Source organism: Nicotiana sylvestris, chromosome 12 (assembly GCF_000393655.2).
Source record: "Nicotiana sylvestris chromosome 12, ASM39365v2, whole genome shotgun sequence".
Taxonomy (NCBI): Eukaryota; Viridiplantae; Streptophyta; class Magnoliopsida; order Solanales; family Solanaceae; genus Nicotiana; species Nicotiana sylvestris.
The window spans coordinates 144,021,782-144,042,910 of record NC_091068.1 but is presented as its reverse complement, the minus strand read 5'-3'; the positions used below and the strand labels follow the sequence as shown (position 1 = coordinate 144,042,910).

At 35.5% G+C, this 21,129-nt stretch overlaps 1 protein-coding gene across 1 annotated transcript; it reads right to left on the bottom strand.

Annotated features, from left to right (window-relative positions):
- Positions 1 to 8,456: 8,456 nt before the first annotated feature.
- Positions 8,457 to 20,730, bottom strand: LOC104229711 (uncharacterized). The gene is made up of 5 exons (XM_009782398.2): positions 20,641 to 20,730; positions 11,359 to 11,409; positions 10,245 to 10,361; positions 8,628 to 8,921; positions 8,457 to 8,540 (listed from the first exon to the last, which is right to left on the bottom strand). The coding sequence occupies exons 1-5, from the start codon at positions 20,728 to 20,730 to the stop codon at positions 8,457 to 8,459; spliced, it is 636 nt and encodes a 211-aa protein (XP_009780700.2).
- Positions 20,731 to 21,129: the final 399 nt, after the last annotated feature.

Genomic DNA, 21,129 nt, shown 5'->3' with positions numbered 1-21,129 from the left:
ATTTTAATAAATTAATGACTACTATTGCTAAGCATTAAAAATACTGGATAAAAAGTAAATACCACTTTAAAAAGTGGCTACCCACGCGATTTTTACGCATGAGGTATAGCGGGCTGGGTTAGGGTATTGGATCGGCTGATCAGCTGTGGTTGGATTGTGAAATAGCAATGACTTCTCTTATCAGGCGTCCAATGGGCCTATTCAGGTAAACGGTCGAACTGTTGGGATTCGGTCTTTTCTTTGTTCCAAGGACCAGTTTTGGCGGAAATTATCAGTTATGTCCATTTATAAGTAGCTCATTACAAAAATTGACCAATTGATAAAATATTACTAATATTAGCCAAATTAGCCAATTAGCTATTTGTAGCAAAAAAATATCAAATTTTTGCTTTGTTTTGGCTGAGTGTTATTAGAATAGATGTGACACACCTTAAGGAGCTTGAATCTCAGTTTTGGGATGATATGGTGAAGTTTTGAGGTGGTTTGAATTGAAAATTCGAAGTAAAAGCTGAACATGAAAAAAATGATACGTGTATCACACTATGTATCATTGGTGTATCACATATATATCATATTTGTATAAATTGTGTATCACATGTATATCCATGTATACCTGTGTATGAGATACATGCGTGATACATGTGTCGCAGAAGACTTTTTTGAACTCGATTTAATTACAAATTTTGATACAAAATCAGTCCAAATCACTTCCAATCTTCCTCAAATTTTGTATATAGACTTATCTATATATTTTCAATGAATTTCAACTATACCCATTGAAAAAGTTTCTTTTTTGTTTAGATTTTTGGAATATTGTATAGATTTTTGTTTTTCATCACCTTATTTGCTACCCCGTCCATGAAATTTCCTTTCCGTCTTGTATCTAATGTTGCTAATGATGCTTAAAAATATGGAAGGTAATTTTTGCATGTGATTTTTTGATAGAAAGAACCCTATTATTTGGTTTTTCAATTTTTATTGGCTAGTTTTGGTAAGTCTATGACTAATGGCTAGAGGTTGGTAAGTTGAAATTATTTGAGACATTTGTTTAAGTTTCCCCAGTTTTGGCCACCCATGGATCGGAATTACGGTCCATATGAAAAATTGCTAGGTAACAGAGTAAGCTCTATAGGGCTTAGTGAAAATCGTCTTTCCTTAAAAAGGAAAAAGATTAGTAGAATTTGCTGAATAAAGATGTTTGATGGTTGGGATTTTTACCAAGCTATAATATAATAGAAACTTATTTATTATTTTTATTTAAGTATTATTAATTACTTTGTATATCTATATTTACTAGTTATATACAAATCATAAAAAAGAAAAAGAAAAATCAAAATTCCTTAATTTTAGCCTGCCAGTTACACGACATCCACCCCAATTTCTCATAACCCCTATATTTAAGATTTTTTTTTTTCCAAAGGATGTTAAATATTTTTTTCTTTCTTTTTTAATAATCACTAAAATCTCTCTTTTTTTTTTTTATAACACCCCCCTCCCCCCAAATTTCGATTCTTTTCATTTTTCAAAGGGGTTCAAACTCAATTTCTGTCTTTCTAATCGCCCGAAATTTCTATTTCTTATTGATATAATACAGGCGAAATTCGAAATATTGCTCTAGAATCAAGCTGTGGGAAAGTTTTGAATCTTGTTTTCTTTCTATCTAAAAACCTTTATTGTGTATGACTTGTATATGACATATCAATACCCCCAAAAATACTTGATACAATACTAATATAATTATAATGCGATTATATTAGATTTTTAGTGTAGAGTTGTGATTGAAACTTGAAGAAGATGAAAATCATAATTCATAATTTTTTCAGAAATGTATCGCGATAGTATTGTAATTGTATATGTATCATAACTGTTGAAGGAAATGTATTACAAATATATGATAATTATATATTCATTTTATATTGTTATGAGCACGTGTGAGTTCGTGATGAATTTCACAATTTGTATCACAAATATATGATAATTATATATTAATTTATTAGTATTGTATTAGGTATTATTTTGGGTATTAATGTACCATATACAAGTTAGATATAATTGTGATACAAGTATGATACAATTATATTTTAGGCATTAATATATCTATTACAATTATGATATTGTTATCGTATAATTATCATATAATTCCTGAATATTTCTTCATTTTCAGTGTTGTCTAGTCTCCCAGCAAAAGAACGATGCAATTGATAATTTTTTAATAATATAAAGTTGTTTGCAATGGTGGAAAGAGAAAAGATGGAGATTATAGGAGTAGATTAAGGGATTTTGGTGTGAAAAAAAAAAGAGAGAGAAGAAGAAAAGGGAAAAAAAGGAAATGATGTAATTGAATACCTTAATTATATTGAAGGCACTAATAATGGGGTGAGAGTCATTTAAGGAGCAATGTATGCAATTTATAAAAAAAAAACTTAGATACTTATTAAAAAATACATAACATAAAGAATATAAGTAAATAAGTTTTTATTATAGTATAGTTCGGTAAAAATTCTTTGATTGTTAGATCTATGTTGGAATCGTTACACAGATAGCCAGTCAGATTCAATATTTACTTTTTCTCGTTGGTTATCATAGATTATATATTAGTTATATATATTTATACATATATTATATATTCGTCGGCTATTTTAAGTCTAAGAGTTTTAGGCTGCAGCCAACTACTCAAACAAGAGTCACACTCAATGAAGTCCTTATTCATATTCATCACATTATTTGTATCAATCTTTTTAAGAACTCTTATCCCTACTTCTCGTCAGGGCAGGTATAGCCTTTCAGTCACAAGTTCAACTAAACCTATAACTTTCGACAGGAAGTATAAATTTATATGTAAAAAATTAAAATCTAAATAAGTATTAGATTTGAACCTATAATTTTAACACTATAATAAATTCAATGTTAATTTTTTTTTAAAAATTGAACACATTAAATTTAAATCTTGAATCCGTGTCGACTTTATTTTCACTAAACTCTGCTAAACTGCTTTGCCCTAGAGTAGTTTGAACATTGTAATTTAGCCAGTGTCGGATTCTCTTCCCCTCAATATATGTAACTACACTTTTTTCACAAAATATTATATCCACTGAAGTCTAGAAAGTAAAGCCTGTAATCAGTAATCTTATACCACCAATGCCAGCAATATTGTCCCCCCCCCCCCAACCCCACCCCCCCCCCCCCACACACACCAAAAAAAAAAAAAAAAAAAAGAAACTGGGACGTAGAAAAAGTTCATTTGGTCCCGACAATATTGAGAATGATTGTCTAAAGCTCCAAGACTGGCCTTTTATCTCAAATTAATTAATTCCTCTCTTATAGTTTAATCATATCTCTAAGACAAACAATTTGCATCCCATGTATTATTTTATAACTCTTGGTTTCCCTTGCTGCATAGAATAAGTAACGAGTACTAAACTTAAAATTTAATTTTAAGATGCTAAATACCAGAATGAGCTATATATGTGAAGTTATACATACAAACTGCTACTATGAAGACACCTATATACTTTTTTCAATGCATTCAACATGACATATAAGACCACCACATTCTCTGAGGGATTCACTTGGTTGGTCACATGCATTACTAAAGATATGTAATTTCTACATAAGATTTTGCATAAGTAATGTAGTATGATATTTGGTCAGTTGCATAGGAAGAAAAATGTTTCAACATAATTAATGAGTATTTTGTCGGCCGGTTAAAAATAATAATTCTCGTGTAACTAATACAGTATTTGGTTAAAGGTATTAAACTAAAATATATACCGGCATAAATTATTTAAAGAATTTATACATTATGATTTTACGTGGTATACAATGTAAGTAACCAAACATGTATTAACAATACATGGATAAGAGACTTTTAAACAAAAACGCTCATAAAGAAGGTAGTTATTATACATAATATTCCATAATCATTGTTCATCGCGTAACAATTAATATTATCCATTATAATATTTCAGTATTTACACTACAAAAAAACCCCAATTACCAACCAAAAAAATTGTTGGTAAACTGATCAAATTGGTTGGCAATTTGAATTACTAACAGATTACCAATAGATATTGATCCGTTGCTAAAAGGCTCGATGGTAAATTTTACCAACCAGTTTGAATTTGTTGGTAAAATTACCAACTAAAAATCAGTTAGTAAACACCAAATAAATTTGTTGATAATTTTTGAATCTTGAGTCCAAGATTTCCGTTGGAAATTTACTAAACAAAATTCGGTTGGAAGTCCGTTAGTAACTTTACTAACAGATAGAAAATGAATTAGTAAAAGGGATAATTTCACATAAATACACTTGGGGAGAGCACTTTTAAGCCGCCTAACCCACAAATACGGTTTTCATCCGGTAGCCCACAAACAATTTTCAGCCGCCTAACCCACAACTTCGTCAACTACACCCAAAATCACGCCTAAATCAGATTTCGCTTTTTTCTTTCATTTTATCTTTTCCCCTTTTTCATTTTCATTCTTATTTATTTTTTACTTCCCTCTGTATAGTATTTCCTAAACTTCACAATATCAGGAAATTAAAGTAAAAAATAAAAATATATTCATCCTTAGAGTCTATAATTTTATTTTTATATTTTGTTTTGCAAAATTTAAAGTTTTGTAAGGGAAATTCTTATTTCACTGAAAAAAATAAAAATTTACATTATTAAACACCTTATATACATTGTTATACATAGTCATACGTTAATTATACATAAATATATAATAATACACACTATCTGAAGGCAATTTTTTTTACAATTATCTATGCTGTATAATTATGTATAATCTTGTATACTTGTGTATAATCATGTATAATTCTTTATAGCTATGAGAATACACACAAATATACATGGTTATAATTATGTATAATCTTGTATACTTGTGTATAATCATGTATAATTCTATATAGCTATGAGAATACACACAAATATACATTGTTATACATGATTATACAAATTATATATAGTTATATACAACATATACATCATTCTTCCTCCCTTCAGAAGTCATTAAAAGTGAGAAGAAGAAGAAGAAGAAGGAGGAGGAGGAGGAGGAGGAGGAGGAGGAGGAGGAGGAGGAGGAGGAGGAGGAAAAATTACCCAAAAAAAAAAAGAGATTTCATAACTTAGAATAAGAGACAAGAATTAAAAGAAATAACCACTCAATATTTTCTTTTTCTTCAAACGGGAATAAAAGGATCCTCTAATGTGAAAGTGGGAATCTGCTTCGGCGAGCACTGAATCGAAAAGAAAAAGACTACAAAAGATAGATCTGGTGTGGATTGTTCAACAATATTATTTTGTGGAAGAGGAAGATACAGATGAACGGAGCAAGTAAATCTGAAGAAGAACTCGACTATTTTGCTAGAGAGAAAGAGAGAGAGAGAAAGAGCAAGAGATTGAAAATGAAAGAGAAAGTAGGGTGGGGAGAAAATCTGAAAGAGAATTTGGGAATGGAAAAGTTTTCTCTGCATAAAGAAAAAGAGTGGCGGCGCAATGTGGCTAATTGTTGAAAATAAATTTTCAACATTATAGAAACTGGGCCATACCGGATAAGAAGGGAAAATATAGGCCCAATTTTGTTAGAATATTGGGCCAACTGACAATGAGAGTAATTTTGTCTTAGCAAAATTGGTTTTTCATTATTTAAATTGTGTTTGTAAATGGTTGGTAAATATAGTAACAAGAAAAATTTCGTTTGTATTCCGTTAGCAACTATACTAATGGATACCAACTTGGTTGTTAAATCCGATAGTATATTTTTAAAAGTACAATGGCAATCGGTTGGTAATTTTATCTATGGAAAAGTTCTGTTTAAGAAATTGTTGGTAATTTACAAGTAAATTTCAAATTCGTTAGCAAATATGGTTATTTATTTTTAAAATTTACGTTAGTAATTCGTCATAAAATTTACTAACAAATTGTAAATGTGTTACCAACTATTACAAATATTAAAGAAAACAAAACATATACTAGAAGTTTATAAATAATAATAACATCTATCATGAAGTTGAAAGCAGAATCCAAGAATCCAAGACGTGTCTAACATAAAAGAAGCTAAAATAAATCTAAATCGTGTCATTTGACAATGAGTCATGTCTACGAGAAGGCGGTGTAGGTAAGCCACCTATGAGGACAGACAGACGATTTTGGAGTAGTAGATCAACTTGCTCACGCACCTCTTGTTGCATTTCGTGTCTCATTTCTTCACGCAGTTCTTCTCGCATTTCTTCTCTCATTTCTTGTCTAATCTCTTCTCTGATCTCTGATCTCATCTCATGCTTCATCTCTTCCTTAATTTCTTGCAAACGATGCCCGACACATTCATTCACCCGAGCATTAAAGTCTATATCTTGAAGTGGAGATATCAAACTGGAGGATGCACCAACATGCCCATAGAAAGGAGCTTGAGAACCAAGACCATAAATGCGCGTCTTTTTAACACAGACTTCCTCCAAATAAATTTGTGAGTAATCAACTTCAGGAGGTTCACTGGACCCATCTTCAGGCTGAGACGCAGACACAATTTTCGACATTATGGTATCCTGAACAAAAAAAATGATATAAACTCTATAATAATAACTTTTGAAAGAGAAAACATCAAGAACAGAGTCATAAAGGCAACAAAACTGAAAACTCAAATGTCAATAACAACACCTTAAAGACAATTGTTTTGATGTACACAATAATTTTTTCCTACAAATTGCATTACTTGTTCGTCATCAATTTGTTATACTTTCAGATAAAGAAGTAATAATTTTCAACAGTGACATGTTATACAGCTTATATGTGCAGATTTATAAATCATCTGGGAGTTTCCTAGAGAAGGATGGCTAAAATTGAATACTGATGTGCTACGAGAGGGAACCCAGGCAAGAGTTCAATTGGTTACTATATACGAGATGCATTAGAGGATATTATTTATGTACATGGGCAGGAGATTCATGAAACTACAAACACAGAAGCAGAGGCAGTAGCTATCCTTCATGTACTAAGGTATTGTAAAACTCAGTTGCTATCTCCTACTTGGGTGCAAACAGATTCTATCCTATTGAAAAATGTCATTGAAGGAAGGTGGAGTACACCATGGGGAATTGAGAGCATGTGGAGGAAATAAGGAAGTTGTTATAAGAGTGTAACGCTATCATAACGCATATGTATCGTGGAGATAACAAACTGGCTGATAACTTAGCTAATAATGCTCTTGATGTAGGTCCTATGGAGTGTGATTCTTTTGCACAACTGGATAGTATAGGAAACGGATTGTGAATAACGATAAACTTCAATGCCCATACTTAAGAATAAGAGTTGCAAGAGATTGAAAGGGGAGGAGAAGGTGAACACAATGGAGGGAGGAGATAACCATACATACCTGCCTTGTTCAAATCCTTAGGAAGGAGAACATGGTGGGTCTTGTTTATATTAACATTGTGTTCTTTTTTGCAGGGAAAGCTATTGTATCCATGCCTTACCATTTGATACAATTTCATTGGGTAGTATTAGCACTTGATACTCACTCCCATGAACGAGTATCGGATAGTAGGCATAAGCATGGAACTATGGAGTAAATAAAAAATACTTAGGGCTATCTGTGCTCTCAATCTCAGAGGGCATATGCTCAGAATACACAATCATGTCCAAACCACTATGTTTCTGCCATTTTTCCATAAAGAAAAGAGGGACTCACATTTACTGCATCTTAGAGAAAAGCCATTGCCCAGTTCTTTGGCCACGCTCCTGACTGACTTTGGAAGCTACATTTGGAGGGCACTCAGAAGGGCATATGCACTGTATTACATATGTATAGTTTCCCAGGATGTGATTCATGGGAATAATACATTGATATTATACTGGACATCGCTACATTCTAGGAAGGTACACTATATAATCATAAAGGAAACTTATTGTGCTATAGAACTGGACAACTCGAAGTTTCAAATGTGGGAGGTGATTCACAAAATATTTACCAAATATGGGGAGTTAACAGAATACATAAAAGGATGCAATGGAATATCAAGATGAGTTTCAAACAATCAACAAGGAATCACACAAAAACACGAATATCGTGTGAACTGAAGGATGTACTGTTTTCATTTGGATTAGTGCTCAAAGTTTGTGCTACGCTTTCAAGCCAAATAATGAAGATGTCAATAAATTGTTCAAAGCGCTACAAGCATCTGCCCAGCTCTTGGAAGAAGGCGAATCAAATTTGAAGACAGTGGGTGCTCATGCGATTTATATCCATATGGCTAGTTTATATTATATTTTGTTTATACTATTATAGGTTATAGTTTTTTACATTTCTTAGTTCAAATTGTAAGACCAATTTTGGGGATCACTCACTCAAAATTGGTAATAGGAGATATGTAATTTCCAAGATAGGTGCTTTACTTTTACGTGCCAAAAAATGACAGCCAAGCTATAGTAACTTACATATGTGCTCTTAGATTTCTAGTCCACAAACTCCTTGTTCGCCTTGACATGTGTCTTCTTCAGAAGCTCATGTGGATGGGCTGGTCTTCCTAGTTCTTTAGCCTAAAATTGAAAATCAAGTTCACTATATTAATACATAATCACTAGCTTTGGAGATATTCTAACTTGGCTAAAGAAAAATGAATATACTAGTAGTCTTGCATGTTCTCGGTGAGCTCTGGAGCCTTTTGTATGGCGTGAGGGACCATACCCTTCACCACCTTTTTCACTTAGTCGATTCCTTGAGCATTGCGCAGACGTAGATTTAGAAGCCTCAGTTTCCCAGTGAGGCTTCCAGCTCTCCCAAATAGATACTGGAATATGTTTGCGCTTCTTCTCACAAGCTCTTACTTCAGATAACATACCCTTGTATCGTTCTGCACATTTGCTCATAAACTTATCCTTTATGGCACCTTCAATTGCAGTGTCCCATTGAAATTGTTTCTGTTTGAGAAGATCAAATGAAAAATAATACAAGATATTGATAACAACAACAACAACGACAACTTACCCAGTATAGTAGATCCTCGGCTCAAGAAAGATAAAGGGAACTCCAAATATTATCGATCTTATTTGAAAAAAAAAAAAGAATAGCTCCAAATATCTAAAAGAAATGAGAAGGGTCTTCTAGCCTAGCTAAAGAAAAAAAATTACTGATCTAGAAATCAAGTTAAAAACAGAGATCACCAACCAAATATTAAGAAAGAACTGTGATCCCTCAAGATAGAAAAAACCTTTGCAAGACAATTATTATCAACATATGGGATCAAAAGTTTATGCTTATTCCATCTTTACTGTTGTGGTCATTATAAATTTTCCCTAGTTCTTCTCGGACACTGGTGCCGCAGGACATAGCAGTCCTAGAATTGCTCTATCAAGGTACTTGATAAATGACGATGCTTGGACCAGAACCTATAAAATTCAACATATGTATATTCCGGAAGTTGAAGGAAATATGAGATCTTAAAATAATTAATGCATTAGTTACTTCATGACATTTGTACATTTGGCAGAAAGGGAAACTAACTAGTATAATATTAAAGTATTAAGTTTTCTATTTTCATCCTTTTATCTTGCATTACTGATGTGTAGGTATTTATAGCAACATAAAAGTACTATAACTAAGAAGTCTTGGACGTTATAAAAACTGTTATATATATGGATTATAATTTTTTCCCCTAATTATGCAACAAAAATAAAATATTGCAATGAGAGGAATTCAAGTATCGTGAAATTCTGATAAATGTATCATATATGTACTCAGCAGAAGGGGATTCTGAAGAAAAAAGCACCAATATGACAAACTATAAGGACTTAATCATGATTACAAGGTTTCTCAAAGATGTAAGAGATGGATAACGGTCTAATTCCGATAGAATTAATAGCAGTAGATGAAATAATTAGGAGCTCATTCACGATATCATGATTTCTCCCACATTTTAGGTCGAACTATTGAAATTATCTGTCTAGAAACTAACAAAGCAAAGAACTGCATTCTCCATAGCCAACTAAAGCATACTTTTAATGCATTTATTTATTAGTTCATCATAATTATCCGATATCTCCTATACATCTCGACATTGAAGACTACTAACCAAATTTTGTTTGGCTACCCACCCTAGTATTAATCAAATCAGAGATGTCACAAGCCCCAAACCAGTATTTTCTGGAATGCTCACAGAACAGATGAAATACAAGATTGATACAACAGAAATTTAAAATGTACAAATTCCATTATTAAAATGATAATTAGTACTATAACTTTACCTTAAACTCTTCCCAATAGAAATCTTTTGTCTCTGGTGTAACAGACTTCCAATTATATCCTTCATTATCCAGTTTCTCATTGAAGATTTTTGTGACAGACCGAGCGACTTGATTGTCCTGGTCCAGACTTGAGTAAATAAGAAACGAATTATTTTATTACTCCATTTCATTTAAAGATTTCATATTCTTTCAAGAAGCATTTGAGAAAAAACGTGAATTACTTAGGAGATGCTTAATAATCATCAAAAGGGACATTCTTCTGCCCATCTTCTTATGAACCAATTTATATTTTTTGTGTGAAGTGTAAGTAATATCTTTATTTTACACAATTACTATAGTAAATGAGTTGGTACCTCCTAACTAGAGTTAATATGAAGGAATTAAGATTTTGGTATGCAACGAAGACCATATTAATTCACTCATATTGTCAAATCATATACATTATTCTAAAAGTTTTCCTAATAAGACCAAGTCTTACTTCATATAAAATAAAATAGAAAAGCTTTCTTCTATAAGACGATTTCATGAGCATATTCATCTAGAGTCATTGTCTAGTCATATTGAAAAAGATAAGAACTTCCCTGCTTTCTTTAGTTTTTTGGATAAGAGCACCCTACTGTTAGAGTAGAAAATCAAATGACATGTTCATTTGAAGTGCTTGTCCTACGTACCATTTAAAAAAGATAAAAAAGATTTCGTTAACTGCATGCTATAATAAATTATGCCTCAACATGTCTATCCCAATAGTCTAAATATGTATCTATTTTTTTAGATGCAAAACAATCAGGTATGACTTTACATAACTTTGCAAAGATGCACTGTTACACACCAGATAAGCACGAAATAAAAATAAATAAATAAATATAAATAGATGACACTTGTACTCTTACCCTCCAAGGACGATTGTAATTGGGATACGGTTACCACCAATTGTGTTTGACGAACTTGTTGTTTGGATTTCATCTCCAGGTGTACCAAGATCAGAAGATAAAGATGGTAAGGATCTGTTTATAGCTGCATCCGAATGTGGTGTTTCTATAACTGGAGGTTAAGGTGATAATGGTGACTGATTAAATGTGGGACTCAACATCTCAGGAGATCTCAGCGTGTTTACATTCCTGTTTTCAGCATATCTACATGCTCCACCTCCCCCTAGGTGCCATATCTGCAATTCCAAAGTCATATTTAGATGAACAAATACATAATTAATGAATTATGATCAAATCTAATTGGATACTGTAATAAGTAGTTAATTGTTATATTATTCCAAGAGTAATTAATTGATATATTACTCTAAGAACAGAATGCTCTGAAAAAATTAAGGCATACAAGTATTAATTTAGATATGGCATATTAAAAAGACAAACAACTTCATAAGTATTTCTTACCGCATTTGCAAAATACAACTGTCACACCTCCCTTTTTACTACACTTTCTGAGAAGGGAGTATAAGAGGGAGTTTTTTTCCAACTTAAAGTGACAATCGAAACGGGATTTATTATTAAAAGATTTAGAGTCACCACTTGGGATAATTTTATGGTGTCCCAAGTCACCGGTTGAATCCCCAATGGAGAAAAAACTTGACTCTGTTTAACAGTCCACGAACCAGAAATCCGAGTAAGGAATTATGTTAACCCGGGAGAAGGTGTTAGGCATTCCCGAGTTCCGTGGTTCTAGCGCGTTCGCTCAACTGTTATATTCAGCTTAATTATCTGATTCTAGTACATTTTAAACCTATGTGCATTTTAAAACTTTAACCGCTTTTAGTCATTTTAGGAATATTGCAACGCTATTAAAACACGTCTTGAACCACGTCACATAAATGCACCCGCAGTCTTCGACATATTTTAACATCATTGAGATTTGGATTTGGGTCACGTAAATGCGCACCCGAGTTTAGGAAGGTAAATTATTAAAATAACGCGCCTAAAGTAACTACGCGTTTGCAACTTTGCGAGAGCCATGAAAATTCGCTAAATGGCACGCCTTGAATTCTAAGGATCAAAACAAACTTAATTAAAACAAGGGCTATACAATTGTCATTTTGTTTGGTATGACATACCTAGAATTATTCTAATTAACGGGTTTTGATGCCAACTCATGAGGGCCATAAACTAATCGTTCACCTATCATGGTTCTCCTCAGTTAAACTACGGTCATGATCTATTTAAATGCAAAATGAACTTCCCTCCCCCAAGTGACATTCCATTTGCATTGTTCTAATCCATATGTACGTGATGTCTTATTTACTAATGGGCTTGGGGAAATGGTTTCAGCCTTGACCTTGGTTTTGAAACCAATATCTCTAAAACTTTTGGACTAGAGGGACAGCCCGAAGTCAGATCCCCGCACGAAGTCAGATCCCCGCAGGAAAAGCCTCAAGGACTAAGTTAGGCTAACGAGAATTGGGCCCAAATACCGAACTCTGCATTACGCTAAATCATGATCTATCACCCCAAATCAATTTATGTGAAAGCAAGAAGAAGATAGGCAGTGAAATCAACACATTGAGAGTGAACTAACGTGAAGCAAAATCCATTTTTCATCCGAGCCCAAATACATATGTGCAAACTCCTGCTTGACTTCACATTTGTAACTATCTTAATAGGGAATGATGGATAAATAATTCAATCAAATGCTCCCAGATCAAACATTGGTTCGTCACGACATGAAATCAATCTTTAATTAACTTCACAAAAAAAACAGTCATTTTACTCGAAAGTTGGTTTAATCTAGACGAGATGGTAGATGGAAATCTGTGAAGTATCCTACTGAGCAAACATGAATCTTAACTTTAAACCTGTAGTAATCATGCTTACCAAAACAGTATTTGCATGAATCAATACATATGCAAGCCAACATCTAGCACTTCAAAACATCAAAACTAAAATCCGCTGAGTTCCAGCAGAAAACTAACAAGACTATGACCCAGAATACAAAGCAAGCATGAAGTTGAATAATTAAAATTCATGATTCACCTGTCATAAAAACATCAACAGAACTTATTCATACACCTTCCAGACACGCTATTTAGCATTGAAACTGAACCTTTAATTCCAAACACAAATCCAATTTTATACTATAGCAGTAACAGCTCAATTGACAACCACCATCACAAATCTACTATATGGTATTAAACAGTAAGAAATCAGAGAAAAACTAGGTCAAACACCACTTGTATTCCATAGGATTCCCACTCAATTTACATGATCAACATTCAGTCAATGCTTATGGGCTAAGGAGATACCCGGAGATAAAAGAGGGATAGTGGGGATGAAAAATCAGCAGCCAACAGTAACAGAAATCCACCCAGATTCAAGCAAAACCAGCAATGAAATCGATCCACAAGAAAGAAACCAATCAACCAACTTAAAGCAGATCTTTCACTACCCAAGTTCAAACCATTTTCAACCTCAAATAGCATCAAAGATAAATTCAGAAAAAAAAAAACAAAAAAAGACTCAAGAATCCCAGAAGAAATTCAATGGAAAAGTAATTTTTTATCAAATTTTCAGATGTCTTTGTTTTTTCTGTATTTTGGCTCTTAAAACTCTGCCTTGAAAGGCAAGAAATGATGCCTTTATAGGCAAGGCAAGTAGGGCAGCCTTAAGAAAATAATTTTTGCCCTTAGGCCCTTCTGAAATTTTCATTTTAGCCTAGGTGCCCTTAGTTTAATTTTCAGAATTCAAAATAGCCCCCACCCCAGCTTCCTAGAAGCTTCCCTATTCAGTTACTGCAGATTCCCTAATCTACAATTCCTATTTTACCCCTTAAGCACCCTGTTTTTACTTCAGAAAACCAAACAAATACGGGTCAAATTGACCCAAGTCCGTGTTGGCCTGAGTCTACAAATTCTGGGCTAATCCTTTTCTTTTGGGCCCAAATTTGACTCGAAACTTCACAGAAAATTCGATGAAGAAGGGAAAGAAGGAGGCCAACCGGAGTCATTAGACTCTCTGAACTAAGGTTTCAAAGGCCTAAAACAAACGGGCAAATCAAATAAAACTGCACTCATTCATGAAGATACTAATTAACCTAAAAAGAAACACATGTAGAAATGATTGCAAGAACAGAAAAATAGAAAAAATCAAAACACAAACAAAAGAAACAGAGGAAGATTAGAAGGGAAATGCACATGAAAATTAAAACTCAAAAGGTAAAGAACAAAATACCTAACCATGGCCTGGACCGTAAGAAATGTAAAAATCTTCGAACCTTTAAATTTTCCGGCCAAGTTTGACATTAATCATGTGTTCTTATCAAGAACACATGAATAAAGTCGAACTAGACCTAAATCCTTACTGAAATCTTGAATTCGAGGTTTTTGGGATTTTAGGGATTGACTTAGATTTAAGATTCGAGGAGCTTGGGTCCGATTCGAGGGTAGCTGGTCTGTGATTTAGGAAGAGGGGGTCACGAGGCTCATGGGGTGTAATTTTGGGGCCAATCGGATGAGTTAGGTTTTCGGTCATTCCTTTCAATTCAAGATTCGAGTGGCTGGGCGGGGATTCGAGAGGCTGGGCTGGGATTCGAGGGTGGGGATTTGGAGATTTGGAAAGAGGAGAAGGAGGGAAATCTATGGTGTTAATTTGGTATTGATTGGACCAACGCCGCCAGCGGAGATGATTTCCGGCAGGCGGCTCACGGCGGAGGCGGCGAGGGTTCTCTGAGGGTGTGCGGGGACAATGAGAGGGAGTGGGGGGTGAGTTAGGACATTTTTATACCAGAGGATCCCAGCTTATCCACCGTTGGATCTGGAAAACCTCGACAGCCAGGATTCATTGAAAAGAAACGGCGTCGTTTGGTTAATTAATGGAAACGGACTGGGTTGGGGAGTTGGACTGGGTTAGACGGGTATTGCATTGGGCCTGGGAGAAATTGAAGAAGGCCAAACCAATTTTGCTCTTCTTTTCCTTCTTTCTTTCTTTCATTTTTTTCTCTTTTCTTTTTTTCTTCTTTTTTTCAAAATTTAATCAACAATCAAAATTAATTTCTAGAACTTAAAAAAAAACTAATTAAACCTAAAATGATAATTAACGCAATTAATTAAAAACAAATTAACAGAAAATACACTCAAAATGAAAGCTAAAATTAAAAGTGCAAATTAAACTATTTTCTTTGTGATTTTTCCCATTTTATAAAACAACTAATTTTCTAATTAATTCTAAAATGTAAAATTAAACCCTAAATGCAAATGCCAAGTATTTTTTTGTATTTTTCATTAATTGAATAAAATAAACATGCACAGCCAAATGCAAACAATTAACGTAAAATGCTACCAAATTCCACAAAATTGCAAATACTGAAAGAAATTATTTTGTGTTGAATTTATGGGAGTAATTCGTATAGGGCAAAAATCACGTGCTCACAGCTGCCTCTCTTTGCCCGGAAACACGAAGAGTTTTCGTGCAAAGATAAAGTGAGCGGATACGAGCGATTTTTGCCCGTTTGAATACTCCGTGGGAAGCATTTTTTGAAAGATTTGACCGCACCCTGCTTCTGAGGTTGCCTACATATCCTTGGCTGGAAAGGAATTAGGTCAGTGCAGTTTGAGAAGTTTTGGTAGCTAGGACTACCATGATACTGTGGTTTTACTGTTATTGTTGCTGCTGCTACTGCTTACTGCATCCCCTTATTATACCATGATAAAATAAAATGAAGCTAGACTAGACTATGATCTATGCATTACAAAATCCTATCTATCTTCAAACTTGCTCTTGCGGTTCTTGTTGCCTTGTTGACTTGTATTCTCCCGGTGGAATCCTTTTGTTGCCTCCTTGAATTGTAATCTGAGATGATTTCCATTTCTCCAGGTGGATGCCTGACTGCCAACTACACTTTGAGATATTTTTTTTTCTTTTCTCCAAGTGGACGCTTGATTGCTGAACCCGAATGTATTCCCTGCTCTCCGGGCGGGCTCCTGATTGCTAAACTTGAAATATATTCCCTGCTCTCCAGGCAGGCTCCTGACTTCAATGAAATAGACAAAAAAACAAAGAAAATTTTCTGCCTCAGTTTGGTGGTTGGGCACACATGTAAGTGCAAAACGGATCACATTACCAAATATCAATAAGAACTTGAAAGCTAAAACTTGAATTAAACTCCCTTGTTCTCCAGACGGGCTCCTGATTGCTGAGTTGAAATTTATTCCCTGCTCTTCAGGCGGGCTCCTGACTGGTGACTTGAAATGTATTCCCTGCTCTCTAGGCGGGCTCCTGATTACTGACTTAAAATGTATTCCCTGCTCTTCAGGCGGCCTCCTGACTGCTAAACTCGAAATGTATTCCCTGCTCTCCAGGCGGGCTCCTGATTGCTGACTTAAAATGTATTCCCTGCTCTTCAGGCGGGCTCCTGACTGCTAAACTTGAATGTATTCCCTGCTTTTCAGGAGGGCTCCTGATTGCTGACTTAAAATGTATTCCCTGCTCTTCAGGCGGGCTCCTGACTTCAATGAAATAGACAAAACAAAGAAACTTTTCTACCCCAGTTTGGTGGCTGGCACAGATGTGAGTGTAAACTACATTGTTATCAAGTATTACTAAGAATTTGAAGGCTAGGTCCCATTATCCAGGAGTGTCCTGAAAACTCCTAGCTAAATGATGGCTTTAAAAATCTAAATTATATCTTCTAAATCGTGTTATCTAAGAAGGTCTTAAAACTACATCCCATTATCCAGGGGGGTCCTGAAAGTCAAACGTCAAGTTTTATCTTAAGAGTGATAACTTTTACGGCTGAATTATACTACCCTTCAGCAGAACTTACGCTAAATGTTATTATCTAATTGGAATCTTAAAGCTAAGTCCCATTATTCAGGAGGGTCCTGGAAACTCCTAATTGAATCTTATCTCGAACATGCAAACTTCTAAACCTGCTTATATTCCTTTGGGATACATTTATGCTAGATTACGCTATTTCTGAACTTTACGCTAGGTCCCATTTTCCAGAAGGGTCCTGAAAATCAAAAATCAAACCTGTTTGGTGACCGCCTTTCTCCACGGAGGGTTTCTCCACAACAACCGAAATTTCCTGCCCCTATTTTAATCAAAGAAAAATATTGTCAGTTTAAAATGTGGTAGTTAGTTGATGGCATTCTTGCTGAAGGTCTCTCCGCTACATTGTTTGTTTTGACTGGCTTTCCCAAACTGGCCCTGAACCGCTTGACTTTTCGACTGACTTTCAAAACCCAATAACTTTGGATGACCCGAGTATTCTATACCCGAACCATTGTTTCACATTTATGACCCCTTTTACTGAACCTCTGCATCTTCCATGAAATTACTAAATCATTTTGTCGATGGGACTTTTGCTGGCACTTTATCCCACTTTACATCATGTTATCTTTGGTATGCTTTAGCCGTACTGTGCTTGGTAATCTTGAAGCTGGTAGTGAGCTTTGAAATTCCTTCTCATTTGCTTAAACAGAACTGACGTTGGGAACATCTTAGAGGGATTAACCCAAAAGAAATGAAATGCAATGATTTTCAGAGTAAGGATAAGAAAATCCAAAACTGAAAAACTGTCAGAAGAGTTAAAAGAAAAAGAGACTTATCTGAGTGGAGCAGCTGGCACCAATGATCATGACATGCACTTCGGATTAATCGGCCCAATCTGTCCAACCAATCAACTTTCAGTTACCATACTTTGTTACCCCGGAATTTCCATAACCTGATTTCTTCACCCAGATCCTGACCTTGTTCATCCTGCGGTGCCTTGAAAGGTTTTCACCAGCAGACCTCTCTCATTCGTTCATCTGTCAACTCACTCTCGCCTTAAGGTGCCCGTGAGGGTTTTCACCAATAAGACTCTCTCATTTCTATTTCTCTCTGCTCCCGTCGCCTTACGGTGCCCGTGAGGGTTTTCACCAATAAAACTCTCTCATTTTTTATTTCTCTCGGTTTTCGTCGCCTTACGGTGCCTGTGAAGGTTTTCACCAAAAAGACTCTCCCATTTTTTATTTCTTTTCCTTGTTTGGACTAGAGTGTTGCCCCTGATATGAATCATCTCTACTTGCTCGACTTGGCATTTCTCGAAGATTGATCGGAAGGTTTTTCTTTGGACCGTAATGTGGCTTTTGGATGGGATTAGAAAGAAAGGGTATAAAAGGCTAAAAACAATTCGAATGGGTTCAAAATTACAACTTTCAGAATCAGATTTCTTACAACAACCACAACTTCTGCCCCAATTTCTTGTTTGGGGACTTTTGGATTTTTATTTTAATGGGACCGAACCGTGAGACTGCCTACGTATCCTTAAAAGGAATCAGGTCGAACGTAGTTCATGTCATAGAAATTACTTTGTTATTGTGGTTTTCTCTTTTTCATATTTTGCTTTCTTTTCTCTTTTTGTTGTTTTTCTTCTTTTTTTTTCTTTTCTCTCTTTTTTCTCATTCTTTTCTTTCTCTTTTCTTTCTCTTTTCTTTTTCTTTCTCTTTTTCTCTTCTTCCTTTACTTATCTTTCACGTTTGTATTTCCGATATTGGCTACTGATTCCGAAAGAGGGGTATGAAAGAAAATAAATAGGCTCAAAGGGGGACAACAAAGGATAAAGTATTTTAGATAGTAGAACAAAATGCCTTCGTCATTCCAAATCTTCAGAAATATTCCAAGTACAAACAAATATAAATTAACCAAAGAAAATCATACATAGTATCTCTTGACCGCATCGGAATTGATGGCCATTTCTACACACTTGCCTTCTATATCTGTTAAATACAAAGCGCCATTTGACAATACTCTAGTTACGATGAATGACCCCTGCCAATTTGGGGCGAACTTGCCTTTTGCTTTGGCCTGATGAGGAAGGATACATTTCAATACTAACTGACCCACTTCAAACTTTCGTGGACGCACCTTCTTGTTATATGCTCTTTCCATTCTTCGTTGATACAATTGGCCATGACACACTGCTGCTAGTCTTTTCTCGTCGATCAAACTCAATTATTCCAAGCGGTTTTGACCCATTCATCATCATCGATCTCAGCCTCCGCGACAATTCGAAGGGATGGAATTTCCACTTCTGCGGGTATCACTGCTTCGGTTCCATACACCAACAAATAGGGAGTCGCCCCCACTGAAGTACGGATAGTAGTGCGATATCCCAGCAATGCAAATGGCAGCTTTTCATGCCATTGCCTAGAACCCTCCACCATTTTTTAAAGTATCTTCTTTATGTTCTTGTTAGCTGCCTCGACTGCTCCATTTGCCTTGGGACGATATGGGGTGGAATTGCGATGCGCAATCTTAAACTATTGACATACCTCTTTCATCAAATGACTGTTGAGATTAGCACTGTTATCTGTGATGATTACCTTCGGTATCCCGAATCGGCAAATGATATTTGCGTGCACAAAATCAACCACTACCTTCTTGGTTACAACCTTTAATGTTTTAGCCTCAACCCATTTGGTGAAATAATCAATGGCCACCAGAATAAACATGTGCCTGTTGGACGCTGCTGGCTCGATTGGTCCAATGACATCCATTCCCCAAGCAACAAAAAACCATGGTGCAGACATTGTATGTAATTCAGATGGTGGAGAATGAATCGAATCTCCATGCACTTGGCACTGATGACATTTACGCATGAAACTAATACAATCTCGCTCCATAGTGAGCCAATAATAACCTACTCGAAGAATCTTCTTTGCCTGTACGTACATGCGGTCCGCAAACTCCAGAATGCATTTAGTCATAATAGCTGTAGCCTGCCTAGCATCAATGCATCTCAGCAGTCCAAGATCTGGAGTCCTTTTGTACAGAACCCCTTCGCTGAAGAAAAAACCGCTTGCCAACTACCTAATTGTTCTCTTTTGATCACCTGTGGCTTGTACTGGATACACTCCCATCCTGATGTACTCCTTGATATCATGAAACCAAGGATCCCCATCGAGCTCTTCTTCCACCACATTACAATAAGCATGCTGATCGTGGACTTGAATATGCAAAAGGTCCACATAAGCCTTATCTGGGTGATGTAACATTGACGCCAGAGTAGCCAAAGCATCAACGACCTCATTATGAATCCTCGGAATATGCCTGAACTCTATTGATTGGAATCGCTGGCAAAGATCATGTAAACATTGTCGATACGGTATGAGGTTTAAATCCCGTGTTTCCCACTCTCCCTGAATCTGGTGCACCAGAAGGTCCGAGTCACCCAAGACCAAGACTTCCTGGACACTCATATCCACAGTCATCCTCAAACCTAAAATGCATGCCTCGTACTCAGCCATGTTGTTAGTACAGTAGAACCGAAGCTGAGCCGTAATAGGGTAATGATGCTCTGTTTCAGAAACAAGTACCGCTCCTATCCCAACGCCTCTCATGTTAGCGGCCCCATCGAAGAAAAACTTCCATCCTGGCCTTTCACTCTATTCCAAGTCTTCAATGTGCATTACCTCTTTATCAACAAAATATGTCTTCAAAGGTTTGTATTCTTCATCTACATGATTCTCAGCCAAATGGTCGGCTAACGCTTGTGCTTTCATCGCAGTACGGGTCACGTAGACAATGTCAAATTCTGTGAGCAAGATCTGCCACTTTGCGAGCCTTCCTATGGGCATAGGCTTTTGGAAGATATACTTCAATGGATCCAAGCGAGAGATGAGGTAAGTAGTATAAGATGGGAAATATTGTTTCAGCTTCTGGGCTACCCAAGTTAGGGCGCAACACGTCCTCTCAAGATGAGTGTACTTAACCTCGTAAGATGTGAATTTCTTACTGAGATAATATATGGCCTGCTCCTTCCTGCCGGTGATGTCATACTGTCCTAACACACATCCAAATGAATTGTCCAAGACCGTCAAATACAGAATTAAAGGTCTCCCTAATTTTGGCAGGACCAACACAGGTGGGTTTGACAAGTACCCCTTTATCTTATCAAATGC

Excerpts from the sequence above, each read along its gene's own strand:
- LOC104229711 (XM_009782398.2), bottom strand. The coding sequence starts at position 20,730 with ATGAAAGCACAAGCGTTAGCCGACCATTTGGCTGAGAATCATGTAGAT. Across the intron at positions 8,922-10,244 it reads TCTATTGGGAAGAGTTTAAG|AAACAATTTCAATGGGACAC; the intron begins GTAAAGTTATAG and ends CTTCTCAAACAG. Across the intron at positions 8,541-8,627 it reads GAGAACATGCAAGACTACTA|GCTAAAGAACTAGGAAGACC; the intron begins GTATATTCATTT and ends TTTCAATTTTAG.